Source organism: Littorina saxatilis, linkage group LG2, assembly GCF_037325665.1.
Source record: "Littorina saxatilis isolate snail1 linkage group LG2, US_GU_Lsax_2.0, whole genome shotgun sequence".
Lineage (NCBI taxonomy): Eukaryota > Metazoa > Mollusca > Gastropoda > Littorinimorpha > Littorinidae > Littorina > Littorina saxatilis.
In genome coordinates this window covers 86,379,740-86,398,253 of record NC_090246.1, presented here as the reverse complement: position 1 = coordinate 86,398,253, position 18,514 = coordinate 86,379,740, and the positions used below count along the sequence as shown (strand labels likewise).

At 41.4% G+C, this 18,514-nt stretch overlaps 1 protein-coding gene across 1 annotated transcript in view; it reads right to left on the bottom strand.

Moving 5' to 3' along the window:
* Positions 1 to 5: 5 nt before the first annotated feature.
* Positions 6 to 18,514, bottom strand: part of LOC138960435 (pneumococcal serine-rich repeat protein-like) — a 42,032-nt gene continuing 23,523 nt past the window's right edge. Inside the window, exons 8-18 of the mRNA XM_070332347.1 lie at positions 13,276 to 13,335; positions 12,133 to 12,272; positions 9,846 to 10,034; positions 9,291 to 9,339; positions 8,660 to 8,759; positions 7,630 to 7,708; positions 7,126 to 7,223; positions 5,780 to 5,912; positions 5,179 to 5,268; positions 4,069 to 4,132; positions 6 to 3,784 (exon numbers count right to left, since the gene is read on the bottom strand). Of these exons, the coding sequence (XP_070188448.1) occupies positions 3,729 to 3,784; positions 4,069 to 4,132; positions 5,179 to 5,268; positions 5,780 to 5,912; positions 7,126 to 7,223; positions 7,630 to 7,708; positions 8,660 to 8,759; positions 9,291 to 9,339; positions 9,846 to 10,034; positions 12,133 to 12,272; positions 13,276 to 13,335 (1,058 nt within the window). The 3' untranslated portion in view covers positions 6 to 3,728. The remainder of the gene's footprint in view (positions 3,785 to 4,068; positions 4,133 to 5,178; positions 5,269 to 5,779; positions 5,913 to 7,125; positions 7,224 to 7,629; positions 7,709 to 8,659; positions 8,760 to 9,290; positions 9,340 to 9,845; positions 10,035 to 12,132; positions 12,273 to 13,275; positions 13,336 to 18,514) is intronic.

The window sequence follows — 18,514 nt, the reverse complement described above, 5'->3', positions numbered from 1 at the left end:
GTGTGGGAAGCTGTGTGTGTGTATCTCTATGTGTGTGTGGGAAGCTCTGTGTGTGTGTATCTCTATGTATGTGTGTATCTCTATGTGTGTGTGTGTGTGTGAAGCTCTGTGTGTGTGTATCTCTGTGTGTGTGTGTGTGTGGGAAGCTCTGTATGTGTGTATCTCTATGTGTGTGTGTATCTCTATGTGTGTGTAGCTCTGTGTGTGTGTATCTCTGTGTGTGTGTGTGTGTGGGAAGCTCTGTGTGTGTGGATCTCTATGTATGTGTGTATCTCTATGTGTGTGTGTGTGTGAAGCTCTGTGTGTGTGTGTATCTCTATGTGTGTGTGTGTGAAGCTGTGTGTGTATATCTATGTGTGTGTATCTCTATGTGTGTGTGTGTGGGAAGCTCTGTGTGTGTGTGTATCTCTATGTGTGTGTGTATCTCTATGTGTGTGTGTGTGGGAAGCTCTGTGTGTGTGTATCTCTATGTGTGTGTGTGTGGGAAGCTCTGTGTGTGTATCTCTATGTGTGTGTGTGTGTGGGAAGCTCTGTGTGTGTGTATCTCTATGTGTGTGTGTGTGTGAGAAGCTCTGTGAGTGTGTATCTCTATGTGTGTGTGTGTGGGAAGCTCTGTGTGTGTGCGCAGGTATGCAGACAGAAATCAAGAAGCACACATGCCTACCGCTTTGTGCACCGATGTCTACTTTTGAGCTTTGTGGTGCACACAGCTATTTCTATCACAATAGCAGATGACTGACTAGAACAGCATCACATGTATAAATTCTGAACTGTTATGGTACAGCAAAGATTCACCGTCAAACATAACCTCAAGTATAGCACATTTCTAAGTATATATTTATGTACATTCATGTTTTACGCAATGCATCTGCACTGCCCATAATATTGTGAAACAGGAACAAGTCACCCCTGCTGTTTGAAAGTATGTTTTAGACACATTTCTTCCTGCGTAAATGATCAGATACACCACAGATGTACCTATACATAGACATATATATTAAGCATCCTTCCAACTGAACTCATGTCAAAATTCAATAGCTTCTTATGCATATTGAGAATTTTGTGCTGAATTCATTTTGTAGATTTACATATATTTCACTCACAAAATTAAGCAAAAATTCAAACTCTGCACGGATAGCAGTTGATTGTCGATATGAATTTAAGATGAAGGATGTTCTTATCCCATGTGAAAGCGTCAACAGATCTGTGGTGGTGACCATGACAGCTTACACCAGAAGGAATGTACCTTTCAGTAGTGTTCACAAGGGCTTACGCTACCTGCTAGTACAGATTTTCGCAACAATGAAATTGTAAAACCGGAATCAGTGGAAACTATCCACTTTTCATCAAATGCAGCGAGGCTGCTCAGTTGTGGTAGCTTGCTTGGTAATCTGTGGTAATCTGCTTGGATTATTAATGGTGTTCATGGGAAGAAAATCATCTGTCAGCAAAGACATAATATTAATAATCACATTTGTTTCACAAGATATCATTTTTTGTGATAACAAAAAGATGGAGGCTGCTCAGTTGTGGTAGCTGTTCAAATGTTAAAAGTTTTCACAGCACATTGAAAAATCTGCTTGGATTATTAATGGTGTTCGTGGTAAGAAAATAATCTGTCAGCAAAGACAAAATAATCACATTTGTATCACAAGATATCATTTTTTCCCCTGAGGGCATTATTCGTACAGCAGTGCTGAATATAACTGGCTTTTCATGACCCTGATAGGATTAAACAAATGAACGAAAAGGATAGGATGTATTTGTTAACAATCTTTTTGTTGACAAGTCCTGTAAAAGAAGACGTAAAATGTTCAGCAAACCTAAGAAACACTTCCGTTTCAGAGTACAAATGATCATGAAAATGCTGTGATCAGAACTGAGTTGGGACCTGCTATCTGTACATGCTTTCTACTTGGCAATACATAGATGCTAGTCAAATCTTGGACACACTATTTTTTCTCTCACAATTAAGCTAGGCAAAAAAGTCCTAGTTACAGTATGTAACTGCATGGACCCTATTTTCATTTTTCTCCAACTGTCAAAAACACAACAAAAACAGAAAACAAGTTTCTCTTCAATCCAGTGCAACGCACCACTGAAGAAAAACTTCAGACTTGCTGTACACATAAGTGTTGAATCCCTTGCAATGTAGTTTCAGTCTTCGTTTAAACAAATCTAAAATATTGGCCTACCTACCTTTTGCCTTGGGAGTCATTTTTGTCACAGCTTTGAGTCAAACCGTTCTGCCAATCATTACGAGTCCCTTTCCCCTATATTGATCAAAACTTGCACACTAAAGATACTGACAACCATTGTTAGTCCTTTTCCCTAACACTGCTCCTTTCCTGAACACAGAAGTTGCTGCCAATCATGTTGAGTCACTTTCCCCTATTCTGATCACAGCTTTCACACACAACTTTCAGCCAATCATTGTTAGTCCTTTTTCATTTGAGATAATAAAATTGGGTTTGTCCCCAACATTGCTCTTTTTTTTAACACAAAAGTTGCTGCTGAGCATTATGAGTCACTTGCCCCTATACAAACACAGCTTGGAGTTGGACACAGAACTTCCTGCCAACCAGTGTTAGTCCTTTTCCTGACACTGTACAAAGATGCTGCCAAGCATTATTGTTCTCTTGCCCCTATACTTCAGTAATGCTGGGTACAGCTTTGACACAGAACATTCTGCTAAGCATTGTGAGTCACTTGCCCCTATACTAACACAGCTTGGACACAGGACTTTCTTCCAATCATTGTTAGTCCTTTCCCATGACTGCTCTTTTACTGTACAAAGAAGATGCTGCCAAGCATTATGGTTCTCTTCAGTAATACTGGGTACAGCTTTGACACAGAACATTCTGCTAAGTATTGTGAGTCACTTGCCCCTAAACTTACACAGCTTGGACACAGGACTTTCTTCCAATCATTGTTAGTCCTTTCCCACAACTCTGCCAAGCATTATGGGTCACTTTCCGATATACTACAGCTATACTAGTTACAGCTTGGCACAGAACATTCTGCGGAGTATTGAGAGTCACTTTCCACTATACTGATCATTTTTCACACAGAATTTTCTGCCAACCATTGTTAGTTCTTTTCCCCGACACTGCTCCTATACTGTACAAAGCAGTTGCTGAAAATCATTACGAGTTTATTTCTCTTTGACTTTTCACACAGAACTTTCTGCCAATTATTGTAAGTTCCTTCCTCCTTTAATGTACAATGAAGTTGCCGCCAAGGTAACTCCTATTAGTTAAATTGAGGTGAGTATTCTTAGAAATAGTCATTTTACTTGTAAAAAATACATTTTTTTGTCATTTTCTCTGATCACGGCTTTTCACACAGAATTTTCTTCCAATCACTGTTAGTCCTTTCCCCAATGCTGCTTCCTTCCTGTACAAAGTAGCTGCCACTCATCATGAGTCACTCCCCCCTACACTAGTCACATCTTGGACACAGAACATTCTGCCCAGCATTCATCGTACAACTTCCATGAATCAGCCGTTCAAATTTGGCGGCAGCATTGGGTGTCAGTCTCATCCATGCATGTTTCATCCTCAACACAGAATCATCCATCGTACAACTTCCATGGATCAGCACTTCAAAGTTGGTGGCAGCATTGGGAGTCAGTCTCATCCAAAAATGTTTCATCCTCAACACAGAATCATCCCTTGTACAACTTCCATGAATCAAGTTTGTGGCGGAGTGATGTCCTCCAGGTCACATCACTTGGTTCTCTGTTTCTTTTCTGGCACTCCGATGACCTTGTCGTCCACAAAACCTGTGGAAAGAGACAGAAAAAGGTTCAGAACAGGACACTGAAAGAATGTTCCTCCTCCCTTCATTAACCCATTCACAAACTGGGTCAAAATATGAATTAAGAGTAACAAATGAGGGAATAAATATTTTCCTGTTTATCCATTACACAGGCCACAGTGACTTGGTTTTGCAACATGCAAGATACAAAACCCAGCTTGTTTCCAGCAACCACTTTTAAGTAATACCTGCACCAAATATTTGGGAAATGATTGTTTTTAACTTGTGGGATAGACAGCAATCACATACCATGTTCCTTTCTCTTTTCTTGAGCTTCTTTCTGTATTTCAGCAATCGCTCTTCTTTCATCTTCCTGAAAACAAATCAGCACACAGTGAGAATTTACATAATACACTGTACAATATCAATTTTTCAAACAGCATTACCTGACAAAACAAAGGCCAATAATTGAAATCACATGATTTAATCTACATTTAATTGTAAAAATGCAAAAACCAACGCACAAGGACAAACAGATTAGCACAAAAGACAAACCAAATTTCATCTGAGCAGACTGTACATTCAATGATCTCACAATGTACCTGTCCATTAATTCTATGAAACATACCCAGCCAAACCATTAGGCCTAAAAAAAAAATAGGTGTGGTTACGGTAACCCGACCTACCCTATTTTTAGGGGCCGACCCTATAACTTTTTATTACATTTGTCAAAAAACCACACAAAAAACAAGAAAACGAGTGCAGAAAACGCAATGAAAGCGAAAGCGCTCGAGTCGCACACTTATTTCCCTGTCAAGTAGGTTTAATTTGTACACATTAGAAAAAAAAAGTTAAAAAAATAAAAAGTGATTGCCTACCTTCCTACCCTATTTGTTTTGGCTATGTTACCGTAACCACACCAATTTTTTTTTTTCTGGCCTTACCAACTGACAAATAAAACTTAAAACTCAGAAGAATCACAACAAATTATGCTAAATGCATTAATAGTCAACCTGTAAACTCTGACCAAGAAAAGCATACGCTCATAGGTGGCTCATACGACTCACCTTTGCCATAAGTAATATAAATCAGAAATGAACCATGTGCTGCTTTAGCTCAACAGACATTGAAGAAAATGACAATTATTGCACAATCAGTTAAGTCAGAGCAGACAAAACTGAACTGTGTTACTACAGTGGAACCTCCTTTTAAGACCCCCCCCCCCCCCCCCCCCTCCTCTTTAAGACCTTGTTTTCTCAGACTTTCTGTTCATAACGGGTTTAACCTCTGTATAATTACACCCATTTATAGAGACCCTCCTTTTTAAGACCTGATTTTCTCAGATTTGTGGTATGTCTTAAAGGCGGGTTCCGCTGTCTTCAGCCAGCAAGTTGTGCACAGTGCAGTCAAACAACTCACGTCAGGGTTGGTCCACAGAGAACAGTTTTGACACTGGGTGCAGCCCTTGCCTGGGTCACGCGGGTGCTGGCAGAAATGCTTGTAGGATATCTGAAACAAACAATACAAGAAAAACATATAGCAATGTGTGACAGGGAGACTACTGCGTCACCCTTCACAGCAGACTGCAGCTGTCGGCCGTAGAAGAGCGTGAGCTATTTATAGATCAATGTTTCTTCTACGTCGCTGACAACTGAATTGTGGAGTTGTGTTTGTGATGGGGTCTGGCTGCTGCTGTCTTCTTGTATGTTCATGGGAACCTTTGCGTACCCATAACAGTTTTCATAGGGCTAAGAAATTAGCTCTAAAATTCTCAACCCTGTTTGACTGGGCTTTGCCTCCAAATGTGATTGTTGTGCTTTTTGGAAAGCTGTGTTACTACGTCATAGTCCACAGAATCAGACTTTCTTTTTCACAAAGCTTTCTGTAGCTTCTTTAAACAGCTGCTAATAATAAACACACGTGTGAGGTGGCCAACTGTGCCACAAGGTCCCAGTAAATATGGCTGCTGACTGTGCTGGTGAAAGGGATTGTTGTTGCTGTTGTTATTGCTGTTCAATACCTGTTGTTTCCTGCAAATGTAGCACATTGTGGTCCCACAGCGACAGGTCATCTTGTTACATCCTTCTTCCTTGAAGAACTCGGCACGACACGATGGACACACTCGCACTCTGGCCGCCGTCATCTTCTCCTCACTGTCAAATTTAGGAGAAAATTGTCATTGCATCCAATCAGAAGAAAAATTTCTGGTTGTCCTAAGAACAATTTATGTTTGTTCTAAGAACAATTTATGTTTGTTCTACATTCAGATAATAAAGTTATATTGAATTGAATCATCTTCTGGATTCACCTGCTTTTCAGCCCCATGGATCCCATCCATGACATGTATATCATTCTTTCCTTTCAGCCCTAATGTACAGACCACCACATTCAATGGTATACCCTGCCATAGACTGATTTCTGCTTAGTGCCACATCTTATTTTCAACAGAAAAAGAGAACCACACAGGAAGGTAAGGTTTCAAACCCTTCACCAAAAGAACAGTCCGGTTAACTCTTTCGTCATTGTTGCCAGTAGATCTGCCCCTTCCTCCACCCCCCCCCCCCATCACCCCCCCATCACCCCCCCCCCCCCCCCCCAAAAAAAAGGTCCCCTAAAAATCTTTAAAGTTTTACTTTGCCCTCTGCACAGAGCACAGCAAAAGTCATCCAGCAGTGCACATTCTTCTGGATGACTTCAAAGAGCATTTGCTCTTCAATCATTATCTGCTGCAACAGCTACAATTACAACGACAGTGGTGCCTGTGATGAAAGACACAGGGCCCTCTTGGGAGGAGTCCACTCATGGGAAGAGGCCTAACACTACAGGGACCACTGTACAGTGGTGCCTGTGATGAAAGACACAGGGCCCTCTTGGGAGGAGTCCACTCATGGGAAGAGGCCTAACACTACAGGGACCACTGTACAGTGGTGCCTGTGATGAAAGACACAGGGCCCTCTTGGGAGGAGTCCACTCATGGGAAGAGGCCTAACACTACAGGGACCACTGTACAGTGGTGCCTGTGATGCAAGACACAGGGCCCTCTTGGGAGGAGTCCACTCATGGGAAGAGGCCTAACACTACAGGGACCACTGTACAGTGGTGCCTGTGATGAAAGACACAGGGCCCTCTTGGGAGGAGTCCACTCATGGGAAGAGGCCTAACACTACAGGGACCACTGTACAGTGGAACCCCCTTTTTACCACCTCAACAAATCTGAGAAAATCGGGTCTTAAAAAGGAGGGAGTCTTAAAATGGACGTAAATTAACAGAGGTAGTGAAGAGAAAATCTGAAAAAAATAAGGTTTTAAAAGGGAGGGAGTCTTAAATTGGGGGGTCTTAAAAGGAGGGTTCCACTGTTCGACTTACTAGTTTGTGCGGAGCTTGGTTTCGTCTTTCTTCTCAATCTGTTCACAGGTCTTGCCCTTGTGTTCTGACCAGTCCTCCTTGCAGTCACGGCAAGTCTCCTGAAGAAAATCAACAACAAATTATGCACAAAGAAAACCCAAAACCTGGAAAGGTTTGCCAACAAAGACATTTTCAACAATGCAATGTGTTTTTTCCAACTCTAGTTTGGTACATGTACTGCAATAGTCACATATGATGCAACCTGGTTTGCCTATTTCAAGAATGGGGCCAGGATACAAATTAAAAATAAGCTTACCACGGCATGTCCTCTTTTGAGAAGCACCCTAAACCCTACTCTCTGAGCATCAAAATAGGGCTATTTCATGTATTTTAGACTGACAGAAAAACCGTATCATGGTGCAAATCCTATCCCTGTTTTAATCTATCTCCTCAAAAAAAGTACAAGATATGAACCAAAAAAAGCTTACAGTAAGAGGGGAAGTAACATGAACAGTCTAAACTCACCTTCCTACACGTGGCATTGGGACACAAGAAGTTCTGGACACGCTGATCCAACACAGCAGCTAGATTACACTTTGGGCACCTGAAAGGTAAACACATTATATTTAAGTAGCTGTCACTAAAGTTCCAGATTCACAGAAACATATTTTGCACAGTGTTGGCACTTCATGTATTCTTTTTTTGCTTTTGAATGCGACCAACCCGACATTTTAAGTCACTTAACCCAAAATCCTTCTGAACAGTTTAGTATTCCTGGAATGCCAAGTTCATTTCTGAATGAACTCTGCCTATGTTTCAATGTGGGAGGACAGATATCCATCTCATGTTTCAATGTGGGAGGACAGATATCCATCTCATGTTTCAATGTGGGAGGACAGATATCCATCTCATGTTTCAATGTGGGAGGACAGATATCCATCTCATGTTTCAATGTGGGAGAACAGATATCCATCTCATGTTTCAATGTGGGAGGACAGATATCCATCTCATGTTTCAATGTGGGAGGACAGATATCCATCTCATGTTTCAATGTGGGAGGACAGATATCCATCTCATGTTTCAATGTGGGAGGACAGATATCCATCTCATGTTTCAATGTGGGAGAACAGATATCCATCTCATGTTTCAATGTGGGAGGACAGATATCCATCTCATGTTTCAATGTGGGAGGACAGATATCCATCTCATGTTTCAATGTGGGAGGACAGATATCCATCTCATGTTTCAATGTGGGAGGACAGATATCCATCTCATGTTTCAATGTGGGAGGACAGATATCCATCTCATGTTTCAATGTGGGAGGACAGATATCCATCTCATGTTTCAATGTGGGAGAACAGATATCCATCTCGTTCTCTGGGCACAACTTTCGCTGCAGTGAACAAGTAAACATCCATCTGTTTTTGATGTTATTGAAACAATCCGATCAAAATCCCCCCTCCCCCCTCAAAATCCCCCCTGTACGTCAAAACCTCTTCCAATCACCAGTTGACACTCCATATCCATAACAACCAAAAGAAAAACAAAGCGGTACCTGACAAGATCAGGCATTGCTGCCATGTTGAGGCTCTCTTCCGCCAAACGTTCCTCATACTTTGCTAGAACGTCGTCTGGCAATGCTTTGAGCATCTGACCTGAATCCAATTAAAAAGGCATTAGGTCAAGGTTCTTGTGAAGTGTTTTTTGTCCTGAATTAAACATTCCAAAAATGTAACCTTTCTTGTTTTTTTGTTCATTTCCATTTTGATAAGATAAACTTATTGCTTGATTTAAAAATGCAAAACATTTAGTAAATTTACAACAAAAATAGGAAGATAGAAAAGCAAGGACTGAATTTGAGCAAATAACTGAATACATCATGTACATAATTATTCAAATCTGAAAACATGTAGATGATCAGGATCAGAATAGTAAATACAAAATTATGCACATGACTAGATTTGGGGATGATTTTCCCCTGAAAATATTGATACTATCACATAGAAACAAAACTCTCTGCTGAAACACTAACTGCAAACAGAAAATCCATTTCTGCTCAGAGAAGATGCTTTCCAAAACTCTTAAAAGTTAGTAATTCTTTGAGAGAATAGAATATTCCAAGTGTGTGCTTCCAAAGTTATATACACTTAACAGATTTCAGTCATTATTAGTCTCCCAGTACTTACTTTTTGGAAATGTGGAATCACAGTCCTCCGTCATGCATGCAAGGTTGAGCTGTGAAAAAGACAAAAATCAAATAAAAACTCAAATAGATCAAAATAGTTGAACCGTACAGACAGAGGAATGAGAAAGGAAAAGGAGAAAAAAGAAACTGCCACACACAGAATCAAACACCAAAGCGATTATTGCATGCACCTTACGGTCACAATCTACACAGGTAGGAAAGATAAGGCAAAAAAAAAAAATAGGTCTGTTTACGGTAACATAGGCCAAAAAAATAGGGTCGGTAGGTCGTTTTTTCCCCAAAAAAACCCCATATTTTTACGTTATTTTGAAGAAAAAAACAAGATTTTTTTTTTTTTTTTCACAAATGCCAAAAAAAAAGTCTAGGGTCGCGCGAAAAAAATAGGGTCGGTCGAGTTACCGTAAACAGACTATTTTTTATTTTTTTTGCCTAATAATAAACAAAACTGACCAAAAAAATAAATACAAGGTATAATTAAATCAAAGTAAAACCTATCTTTTATCTAACAAAAATAAAAGCTGTATGCCGCACTGACCTTTCCAGAACCAAAAATGGCCTCTCTGGCGTATCCTAGCAGACACTGGCAGCAAAAGAGGTGACCTTCAAAGCACTGCACGAGGTTCTCAAAGGGCTGCTCGGCATAGCAACAGCCACACTCGATGGCCTGCCCCTGTTCTTCGTATTCTGTCTCCAGCAAGGACCACGCCATCTGCCGGTCCTGTTCCTGTTGGTCAGTCAGGGGAAAAAAGCATATTAAAAATCTGCACTTTTCTTTTTCTTTGTTCCTGTGGTTTTCACTCTCGGGGTGAACCCATCTTGTCTTTTTTCAAAAGCTTGCCCGTTACATTCGTAACCATTGGCGAGCTTGCCCGTGCCCTTTGTTTTGCCTATTCAAACTTGCACGTTACTTGTGTAACAATTTTCGAGCTTGCCAGAGCTTTTCCTATCTTTCCTTTCATTGAACTTGCCCGTTACATTTGTAACAATGGGCGAGCTTGGTAGTGTCTTTTTGTGTGTGCCCTTCTCCAACTTGCAACTCATAATAACCCTGGAAGTGAAAACTTACAATGAGAGTTCTGCATTTCACATTGTTTTATTTACCCTGCTGTGTGGGCAGCGAGACGCATTTTTCGAGGGTAAGTACCTGTGTGTTTCCACGTCCCTGAACTTCACTTGACATTCAGAATCAGTCTTCATGTATGCATTTGCACACAAGGTACGTGGTACAATTCTCTCTGCTTGGAGTCGTGCATTGAAAATTGACTCTGGGAAATACAAAAAAACTCCCACGATACCTGAATTCAAACCCAAGCCTACAGCAAAACACTGGTTACAAAGCCTTCTGACTGAACTACAGACTCGCCCCTGCACTGTTCAAATCAATAGCCATTCATGCACTGTTCACAGAAAGGCATTGGAATGGTCTTTCCCTTTTGTCCTTATGCTTACAATCATTTCTGCATAATACATAGTTGAAATCCTCTTCAGACTTGTGGCCTTGTGGATAAGACATCGGCCTCCTAATCGGAAGGTCGTGGGTTCAAATCTCGGCCACGGCCGCCTGGTCGGTTAAGGGTGGAGATTTTTCAGATCTCCCAGGTCGACTTATGTGCTGACCTGCTAGTGCAGGGTTCGTACAGTGTTGTTCTAAAATTCAAGGACTTTTCAAGGATTTTCAAGGACTTTCAAGACCTTCTGAAGACAAAATCAAGCACCCTCTTACCTTCAAGGCTTGCAATGAAACACTCACTGTTTATCATACCACCTTCCCACACGCCGATTCAAATCATTGGATGCTCGAAAGCTAATGATTTAATTTTTGTCAAAAGGCGACAGATTCGTAGCAGACGATGGTTTTGAAGAAAACAGACTCAAAAGGGTACTGTTAAACTTTTTCTTTGAGGTTATCAAATAATAAATCCCTGCAATTGTGGGTGGTTGTTGTGTAAGGCAAAAAAAAAAAAATTTTCATTTCTGGTCACCCGACCGACCCTAAATTTTGGCGCCGACCCTAAACTTTTTTTTTCCAAACTCAAAAAATGTTCCCATTTGTCCAAGCTCAAGATGTAAGATGTCTCAAGTCTTCTTTTCTGTTTCATCATGGAAATATCAGACCAGGTAAACAAAGAAAAACATGTCATACTCTTTCAGTCTTTGTCACAGATTTGTAAATGTGTTGAGTGTCTTGTCTCTATGTATAGTGAATCCAGTCTCTTTGCGCGATTTTAAAGTTAGTTTTATTGGTCTACATTTGGGGGAAAAAAAAAAAAAAAAAAAAAAAAAAATCCCTACCTACCCACCCTATTTTTTTTTAGCCATGTTACCAGAAACAGACAATTTTTTTTTTTTTTTGCCTAATCAGTTTGCAGCATTAGAGTTTTTAAGGACTTTCAAGGATCTTGCCAATTTGTTAAGCACTTTCAAGGCCTTGAAACTGACCCCTCCAAATTCAAGAACTTTCAAGGATTTCAAGCACCCGTACCCGTACGAACCCTGCTAGTGTTTTATCCCCCTTCGTGTGTACACGCTAGCACAAGACCAAGTCTGCACAGAAAAGATCCTGTAGTCAATGTCAGAGTTCAGTGGGTTATAGAAACACAAAAATACCCAGCATGCTTCCCCTGGAATTGGCGTATGGCTGCCTGAATGGCAGGGAAAAAAGTCATACACGTAAAATATATGTAAAAATCCACTCGTGCAAAAACATGAGTGAATGTTGGAGTTTCAGCCCATGAACAAAGAAGAAGAAGAAATCTTCTCCTGAAGCAGTCTTGCTTGCACCCTGTACTTTCCACACAAAATTATAAAAACAATCCCTTTACCTCTTTATGCTGTCGTGCTTGACGAGCAACAAATTCCACTTCCACAGCCAGCTCCTTATTGTTAGCATGCAGCTTCACCTCGTAATACGCTCGGATCCCTTTCATCAGGCTGTGCTGCTTCACAATCTCTTTCTCTTGACCTTCAACAAGAGAACAGTTGTGTTTTGTGGTTGTTTTTTTGTGTGTATCAGAACAGATACTCGCATCTTTTTACAATGCAGGGATGGCCAAATTGTCCGCCCGATCACCAGGGGCGAGGAAAAAATCCGCCAGGCAAGCAGAAACTGCCTGGCGACTTGCTCGGCTGGCCAGTGAAAATTCTGGTCCAATACAACACTTCTGGTCATGCTATCTAGTTTCAAGGCGTCATAAACACTGCAAATGCAGCAATTGTGGTATGTACCAGGTCAGCGAAACTTCTGGCAGGCTAGTGATTTTCTTGAAGCTTCTCGCCCGGCTGGCGAGTTAAAATATTGTAATTTGGCCATCCCTGCAATCGAACCCGCCTTTAAAGACATCAACAAATCTGACAGTCAGGTCTTAAACAGGAGGAAGTCTTCTAAACCATAGAAACTAGGGTTGTAAAAGTAAGGGTTTTAAAAGCAGGGCAGAGGGTCTTCCACTGCAACATCATCAACACAAACAAAATCTATATATATAAACAGACAAAGGCCTTATAAACTACACAACTTATTTGTCACATCTTACTAATAGAACAAAACATTTTGGAAAGTGGTAGCAGTTACAGCAGAGACAAATCTTAAAACAGAGCTTATAGTTCCACAGCAATGCTCACAAGTTGTTAATTCATGAAGAGTACAGTTAACATACAACTCCATTTTCAACCCCCTCTGCCAAGGGCTTAAAATCATGTAAAAGAGAGAACAAATGTCTACTTTTTTTTAAACATTTTCTGAACATTTTTTATTGTTTACTTTCGAACACTATTTCTGGCCTTCTTCTCCTGAAGCAATGATACAAAATCAAGCCTCAAGATTTTTTCCCCTCAATACATGTATTGATGCTGATTCGCAAAAAAAGGCCAAGAGGTACCTAGCCTAGCCTGCACTTTAAAAAATAAAATTAAACCAATCACAAATCTTGTTGAAAGTTTTATAAAAAAAGACCCGCAACATCACTTACCTTCGTGTATCCGAAGAGTTATTGTAGATGGTTTTTGACCCTGTAGGTCTTTCACTTCCTCTGTTGGTTGGGAAAAAAAAGTTAACAAATTATCATTCCTCACCATGAAGTCGTGTCAGACACACATAAAAATGTATTACATTAATATAATAAAAAATAAAAATTTTTAATAATAAATTTTCATTTGATTAATATACTTACCCAACTCACATATAGCAATTAACCTTAGTTCAGTGCTGGTAACGCTGTACGCGTCCCCTTGGTAACAAGGGAGACAACTCTAAAAATAAGAGTGACCAATACCCATACTGGTATCAAGGCCAGACCAATACTGAGTCTGTCTTCCGTATGCGTGCGCATATGCCGCCATTTGTAGTCATTCTAACCGAAGCCCAACTCACTTCTTTTTTAGAAATATATACCCCCAACAGCAGGGAGGCGGGAGGGAATAAACGATGTGAGTTGGGTAAGTATATTAATCAAATCAAAATTTATTTATTTTTTTTTTTTTTTTTTTTTTTTTTTTTTTTTACAAGTCTCGGTTACTATGCTTGTCAAGAATCTTTCATTCTTTGTGCGTGGTTGTGAGTGCGTGTTCGTTTCTGTGTTTGCAGGTGTGTGTGTGTGTGTGTGTGTGTGTGTGTGTGTGTGTGTGTGTGTGTGTGTGTGTGTGTGTGTGTTTGTGTGTGTGTGTGTGTGTGTGTGTTTGTGTGTGTGTGTGTGTGTTTGTGTGTGTGTGAGATGCGTGTGTGTGTGTATATATGTGTGTGATTGTGTGTGTGGGTGTCTGTATAATGTGTATATATATGTATATTTGTGTGTGAGTATGTGCATATGTGTGTGATTGTGCGCGCGCGCGCGCGCGCGCGCGCGAGCGCGCGCGCGCGCGTGTGTGTGTGTGAGTGTGTGTGTGTAATAAATACATGTGATGAGCGTATCTTTTATGACACAAAAATAAGTAATTAAGAACTGACTGTTCAATCAAATTGCCGTAAAGTTTTTCGAAAAAAATACCCGGGTACAGCTAATCTTATGTATAAAGCTGGTTGCTGTTTATGTGTGTACGTTTGTGTGGTGGATATGATTACGACAGGCTCCGAAACGACCGCATCGATTTTGACGGGAATTGCAGAGTATGTTCGTTGCCGTTCGAGGCGTGTCCTAGGGTACTTTTGTCTGTCTGTCTGTCTATCTGTCTGTCTGTCTGTCTGTCTCTGCTTCTCTTTTTTTCTCTCTCTCCCCCTCTCTCTCTGCTTCTCTCTCTCTCTCTCTCTCTCTCTCTCTCTCTCTCTCTCTCTCTCTCTCTCTCTCTCTCTCTCTCTCTCTCTCTCTCTCTCTCTCTCTCTCTCTCTCTCTCTCTCTCTCTCTCTCTCTCTCTCTCTCTCTCTCTCTCTCTCTCTCTCTCTCTCTCTCTCTCTCTCTCTCTCTCTCTCTCTCTCTCTCTCTCTCTCTCTCTCTCTCTCTCTCTCTCTCTCTCTCTCTCTCTCTCTCTCTCTCTCTCTCTCTCTCTCTCTCTCTCTCTCTCTCTCTCTCTCTCTCTCTCTCTCTCTCTCTCTCTCTCTCTCTCTCTCTCTCTCTCTCTCTGATCATTTTCAAAATATTCTTTGTCGGTTTTTTATATGCTGACGTGGATTTTCGGTCCTTTTAGTCTGTCATTGAACATTGTATAGCAAGTCACTCAGAAAAAAAACTGCTGTTTCGTTGTGTTTCTTTAAACCCGAACACAGGTAAGAAGTCTTACATAAGAAATAGTTTTCCTATTGTTCCCAAGCAAATAAGCGCAGGAGGAAAAAAGATCCTCGTCACTGAAAACCAAACATTAAACTGGTAAGACATGATGAAGATGACATGACCGATAAACGCGGACCACACAACAACAGTCCGATCTCGAAATTGAAATTTATGATGGTTTCCTCTTCGAGCAAATCTCACACAAGATTATTTTTTTTTTTCTTTTTTTTTTCCCGACCTCAGTTGCATGCAAGGCTGCTTCAACCCATCTTTTTTGCCTCTTTCGTCTTTTTTTTTTTTTTTTTTTTTTTTCCTTTCTTTTTGGGCGGTGAGCATATCCTTCTTCATTGGTCTTTTTTTTAATTTTTTTTTTTTTTAATGAAGTTTTAATTTTGTTTTCTTTTACATTACAATTTGACTAATGTCTGCGTGTATGTGCGTGTGTGTGTGTGTGTGTGTGTGTGTGTGTGTGTGTGTGTGTGTGTGTGTGTGTGTGTGTGTGTGTGTGTGCGTGTGTTGTTGTTGCTGTTCCCATAATTCTGTTATATAATACATTTTCAGCGGGACAATACATAACAAGTTAATTAATCCAACGCTCGATAGACAAAGGCGAGAATTTACAAATTACCAATTACAGTACCAGTTTTCAGCACAGCATCATACAGCGCATATATAAATAACTTTACATTAACAGCACAATACTACTAGTTATCTATATTCTTATACACAGTTCAATTTTACTAGAAATTTCGAACTCGAGCTTGGTTCTGAAATAAGATCTTCATGTTAGTTTTTGGATTTCCGTACTTAAACTGGCTTATGCACATTTTCGATATCAATATAAGGTGATTAATTATGAAGGTTTTCTCTCTGGGGATATCACGTGTGAAATACCCAAAAAGAGCCTCTTCGCAGCTTAACTTTATATTTTTGCCTGTACATTTAAATATGTACCCTTGACATTCCTGCCATATGGGTTGCACTGCTCTACACTGCCAAAAAAAGTGCTCGATGAAGTCGGTTTCGTTACAATACTGACAAAGATTTGTTTGACGAATTCCCATCTTATGTAGCAAAATATTGGTGGGATATATTTGTTTATTTGTTGCTTAACGTCCAGCCGACTACGTAGAGCCATATCAGGACGAGGAAGGGGGGGATGAAGGGGGCCACTTGTCAAGCGATTCCTGTTTACAAATGCACTAACCCATTACTTGTGTCCCAGCAGGCTTTAGTAAAACTAAATTAATACCTACTGGAAGATTACCAGTTTCCAGTATGTTAAAATAGGCTTAACCTATCTACTGCTGGGCTTACATCAGAACACTAACAGATTAAACTATACATGAATCGCGAGACAAGCGGCAAGAGAAGAGATTTTTTGGAAAAAATACAGGTGAATGAGCAAGAAGGCAGAAAAAAGAAAAGAATTCATGAAGAAAAAGAGAGCATGACAGGAAAGAGGAACCAAAAATCTACCTAACAGCAAACTAGAAAGCTCCTGCGGTTCCAAAAACAGGAGGGGCCTTTAATTTCATAACCGCAGTGCCCCACTGCGGGAGGGATATATATTGTGTAAAATTTTCCAATGCAATAGACGAAGACGGGTTTCTGTCGAGCATTCGTTAGCTAATTTCCAGTGTTTATCTTCTAATTTATTATTAAAATGTTTGATTAAATTACATATCTTACCCAACTCACATATAGCAGATTGCTACTATAGGTGGCGGGTACTCACCATATCAAGAATGAAGGACCTGTCCTGCCGCTACCAAAGCTGGCAACGCAGAACTACCATCCTGTCGAGTTCCAGCAACATCTCTCAGATAGAAGTTGATGAACACATCTTCAGAGCGCCAGTAAGCCGACTCAAGGACCTCTGAGAGGCACCACGAACGGAGAACTGCTAACGACGAAGCCCAGGCTCTAGCCTCATGAGCCCTGGCCGCAGTAAGAGGCAAGATTGCTCTATTATCGCCTGACTGGCTTTCCCACCAGATGTAGGCCTGCCTAATCGTTGTGGAAACCCACTTGGCCAAAGTGACTCTCGAAATGTCTTTCCCCCGAACCGTGTTGAGGGAGATAAAAAGCAGTTTCTGTGTTTCAGAGCGAATAGGCAAAGTCCAAGACAGGTAGCTGCTGAGGGCTCTAACGGGGCAGTTAAATACATCAGGGTCTCCAGGAGCAAGAACATTGCTCAAGGGGGGAATGCGAATAAGAGGGGATGTTTGACCAGGTTTCTGGTTCTTAGCAAGAAAGTCAGGTCTAAACTTAAGAGAAATAGAGCCATCCTTTTCCAACGAAATATCCCTCGAAAGTCCACATAACGCATGAACTTCGCTACCCCGCCTAGAGGTAGCAAGTAAAACCAAGAAAAGAGTTTTTCTCGTCACATTAGCCAAACTGGCTGCATGGAGAGGCTCAAACTCATCAGAAGCAAGAAACCGCAAAACCAAAAACAGGTCCCAAGCACGGAGCTGTGCCTTGGAACGAGCTGTGTCAAGAGAAGCGCCCTTGATGACACTAGCAATAACCCCACTAAGGTTAATCTTGTGACCTAACTGCCTGAGAGTAGAAGAGATCGAAGATCTCCTAACTCGCAGAGAAAAGGGAGAAGCTCCTTGATCTGCTAGCCAGGACAAGTGGTTTGCCACCTGCATAGACCAAGGAGAGAGAGGATCAACGCCGTTCTCCCCACACCATTTCGACCAAGCCGCCCAGTGTGAAGAATACACCGAGTTGGTCGAATCCCTGTGAGCATGTTGCACCAAATTCAGAGTTGAGGCTGAGGCCCCTGCGCGGAGCAGAGAGAGTCTGACAGAATCCACCCGTGAAGCTGTAGAGCTTGTGGATTTTCGTGCGGTATGCCTGACCGAGGCTGTAACAGATCGCCCTTTCTTACTCCGAGTGGAATTGGAGGACGAACCGCAAGACGGAGTAGATCGGCATACCAGTGCTGGCTGGGCCAAAGAGGCGCAACCAGAACCAGCGCTGGCCTCTCTATGTCTGCCTTTCTCACGACTCTGCCCAGAAGGCGAAAGGGAGGAAAGGCATAGGCCACCAGATTTGACCAATGCATCTCAAGTGCATTTACCGCCCATGCTTGAGAATCCGGGAACGGAGACACAAAGAGAGGAAGTCTGGATGAGAACCTTGTCGCGAACAATTCGATGACCAGCTTGTTCACTTGGGCCCAGAGACGATGTAGGGCCTTTTGGGACAGAGTCCACTCCGAGTGTATGACCTTGTCCCCCCTGCTCAGGGCATCCGCCAAGACATTGAGACTGCCCTTGAGATAAGTCGCTGACAGCAGGATGTGATGAGCGTTGCACCAAATCAGTAAGCGACAAGCGCTGTCTGACAGCCCCTGAGACCGAGTACCGCCATGGCGGTTTATGTAGGCCGCTACAGTCATGTTGTCTGTATGTAACCTGACATGGCTGTCTGACAGAAGAGGCAGAAACGCCTGAAGACCCAGAGCCACAGCCTCTAACTCCAGTGCATTTAT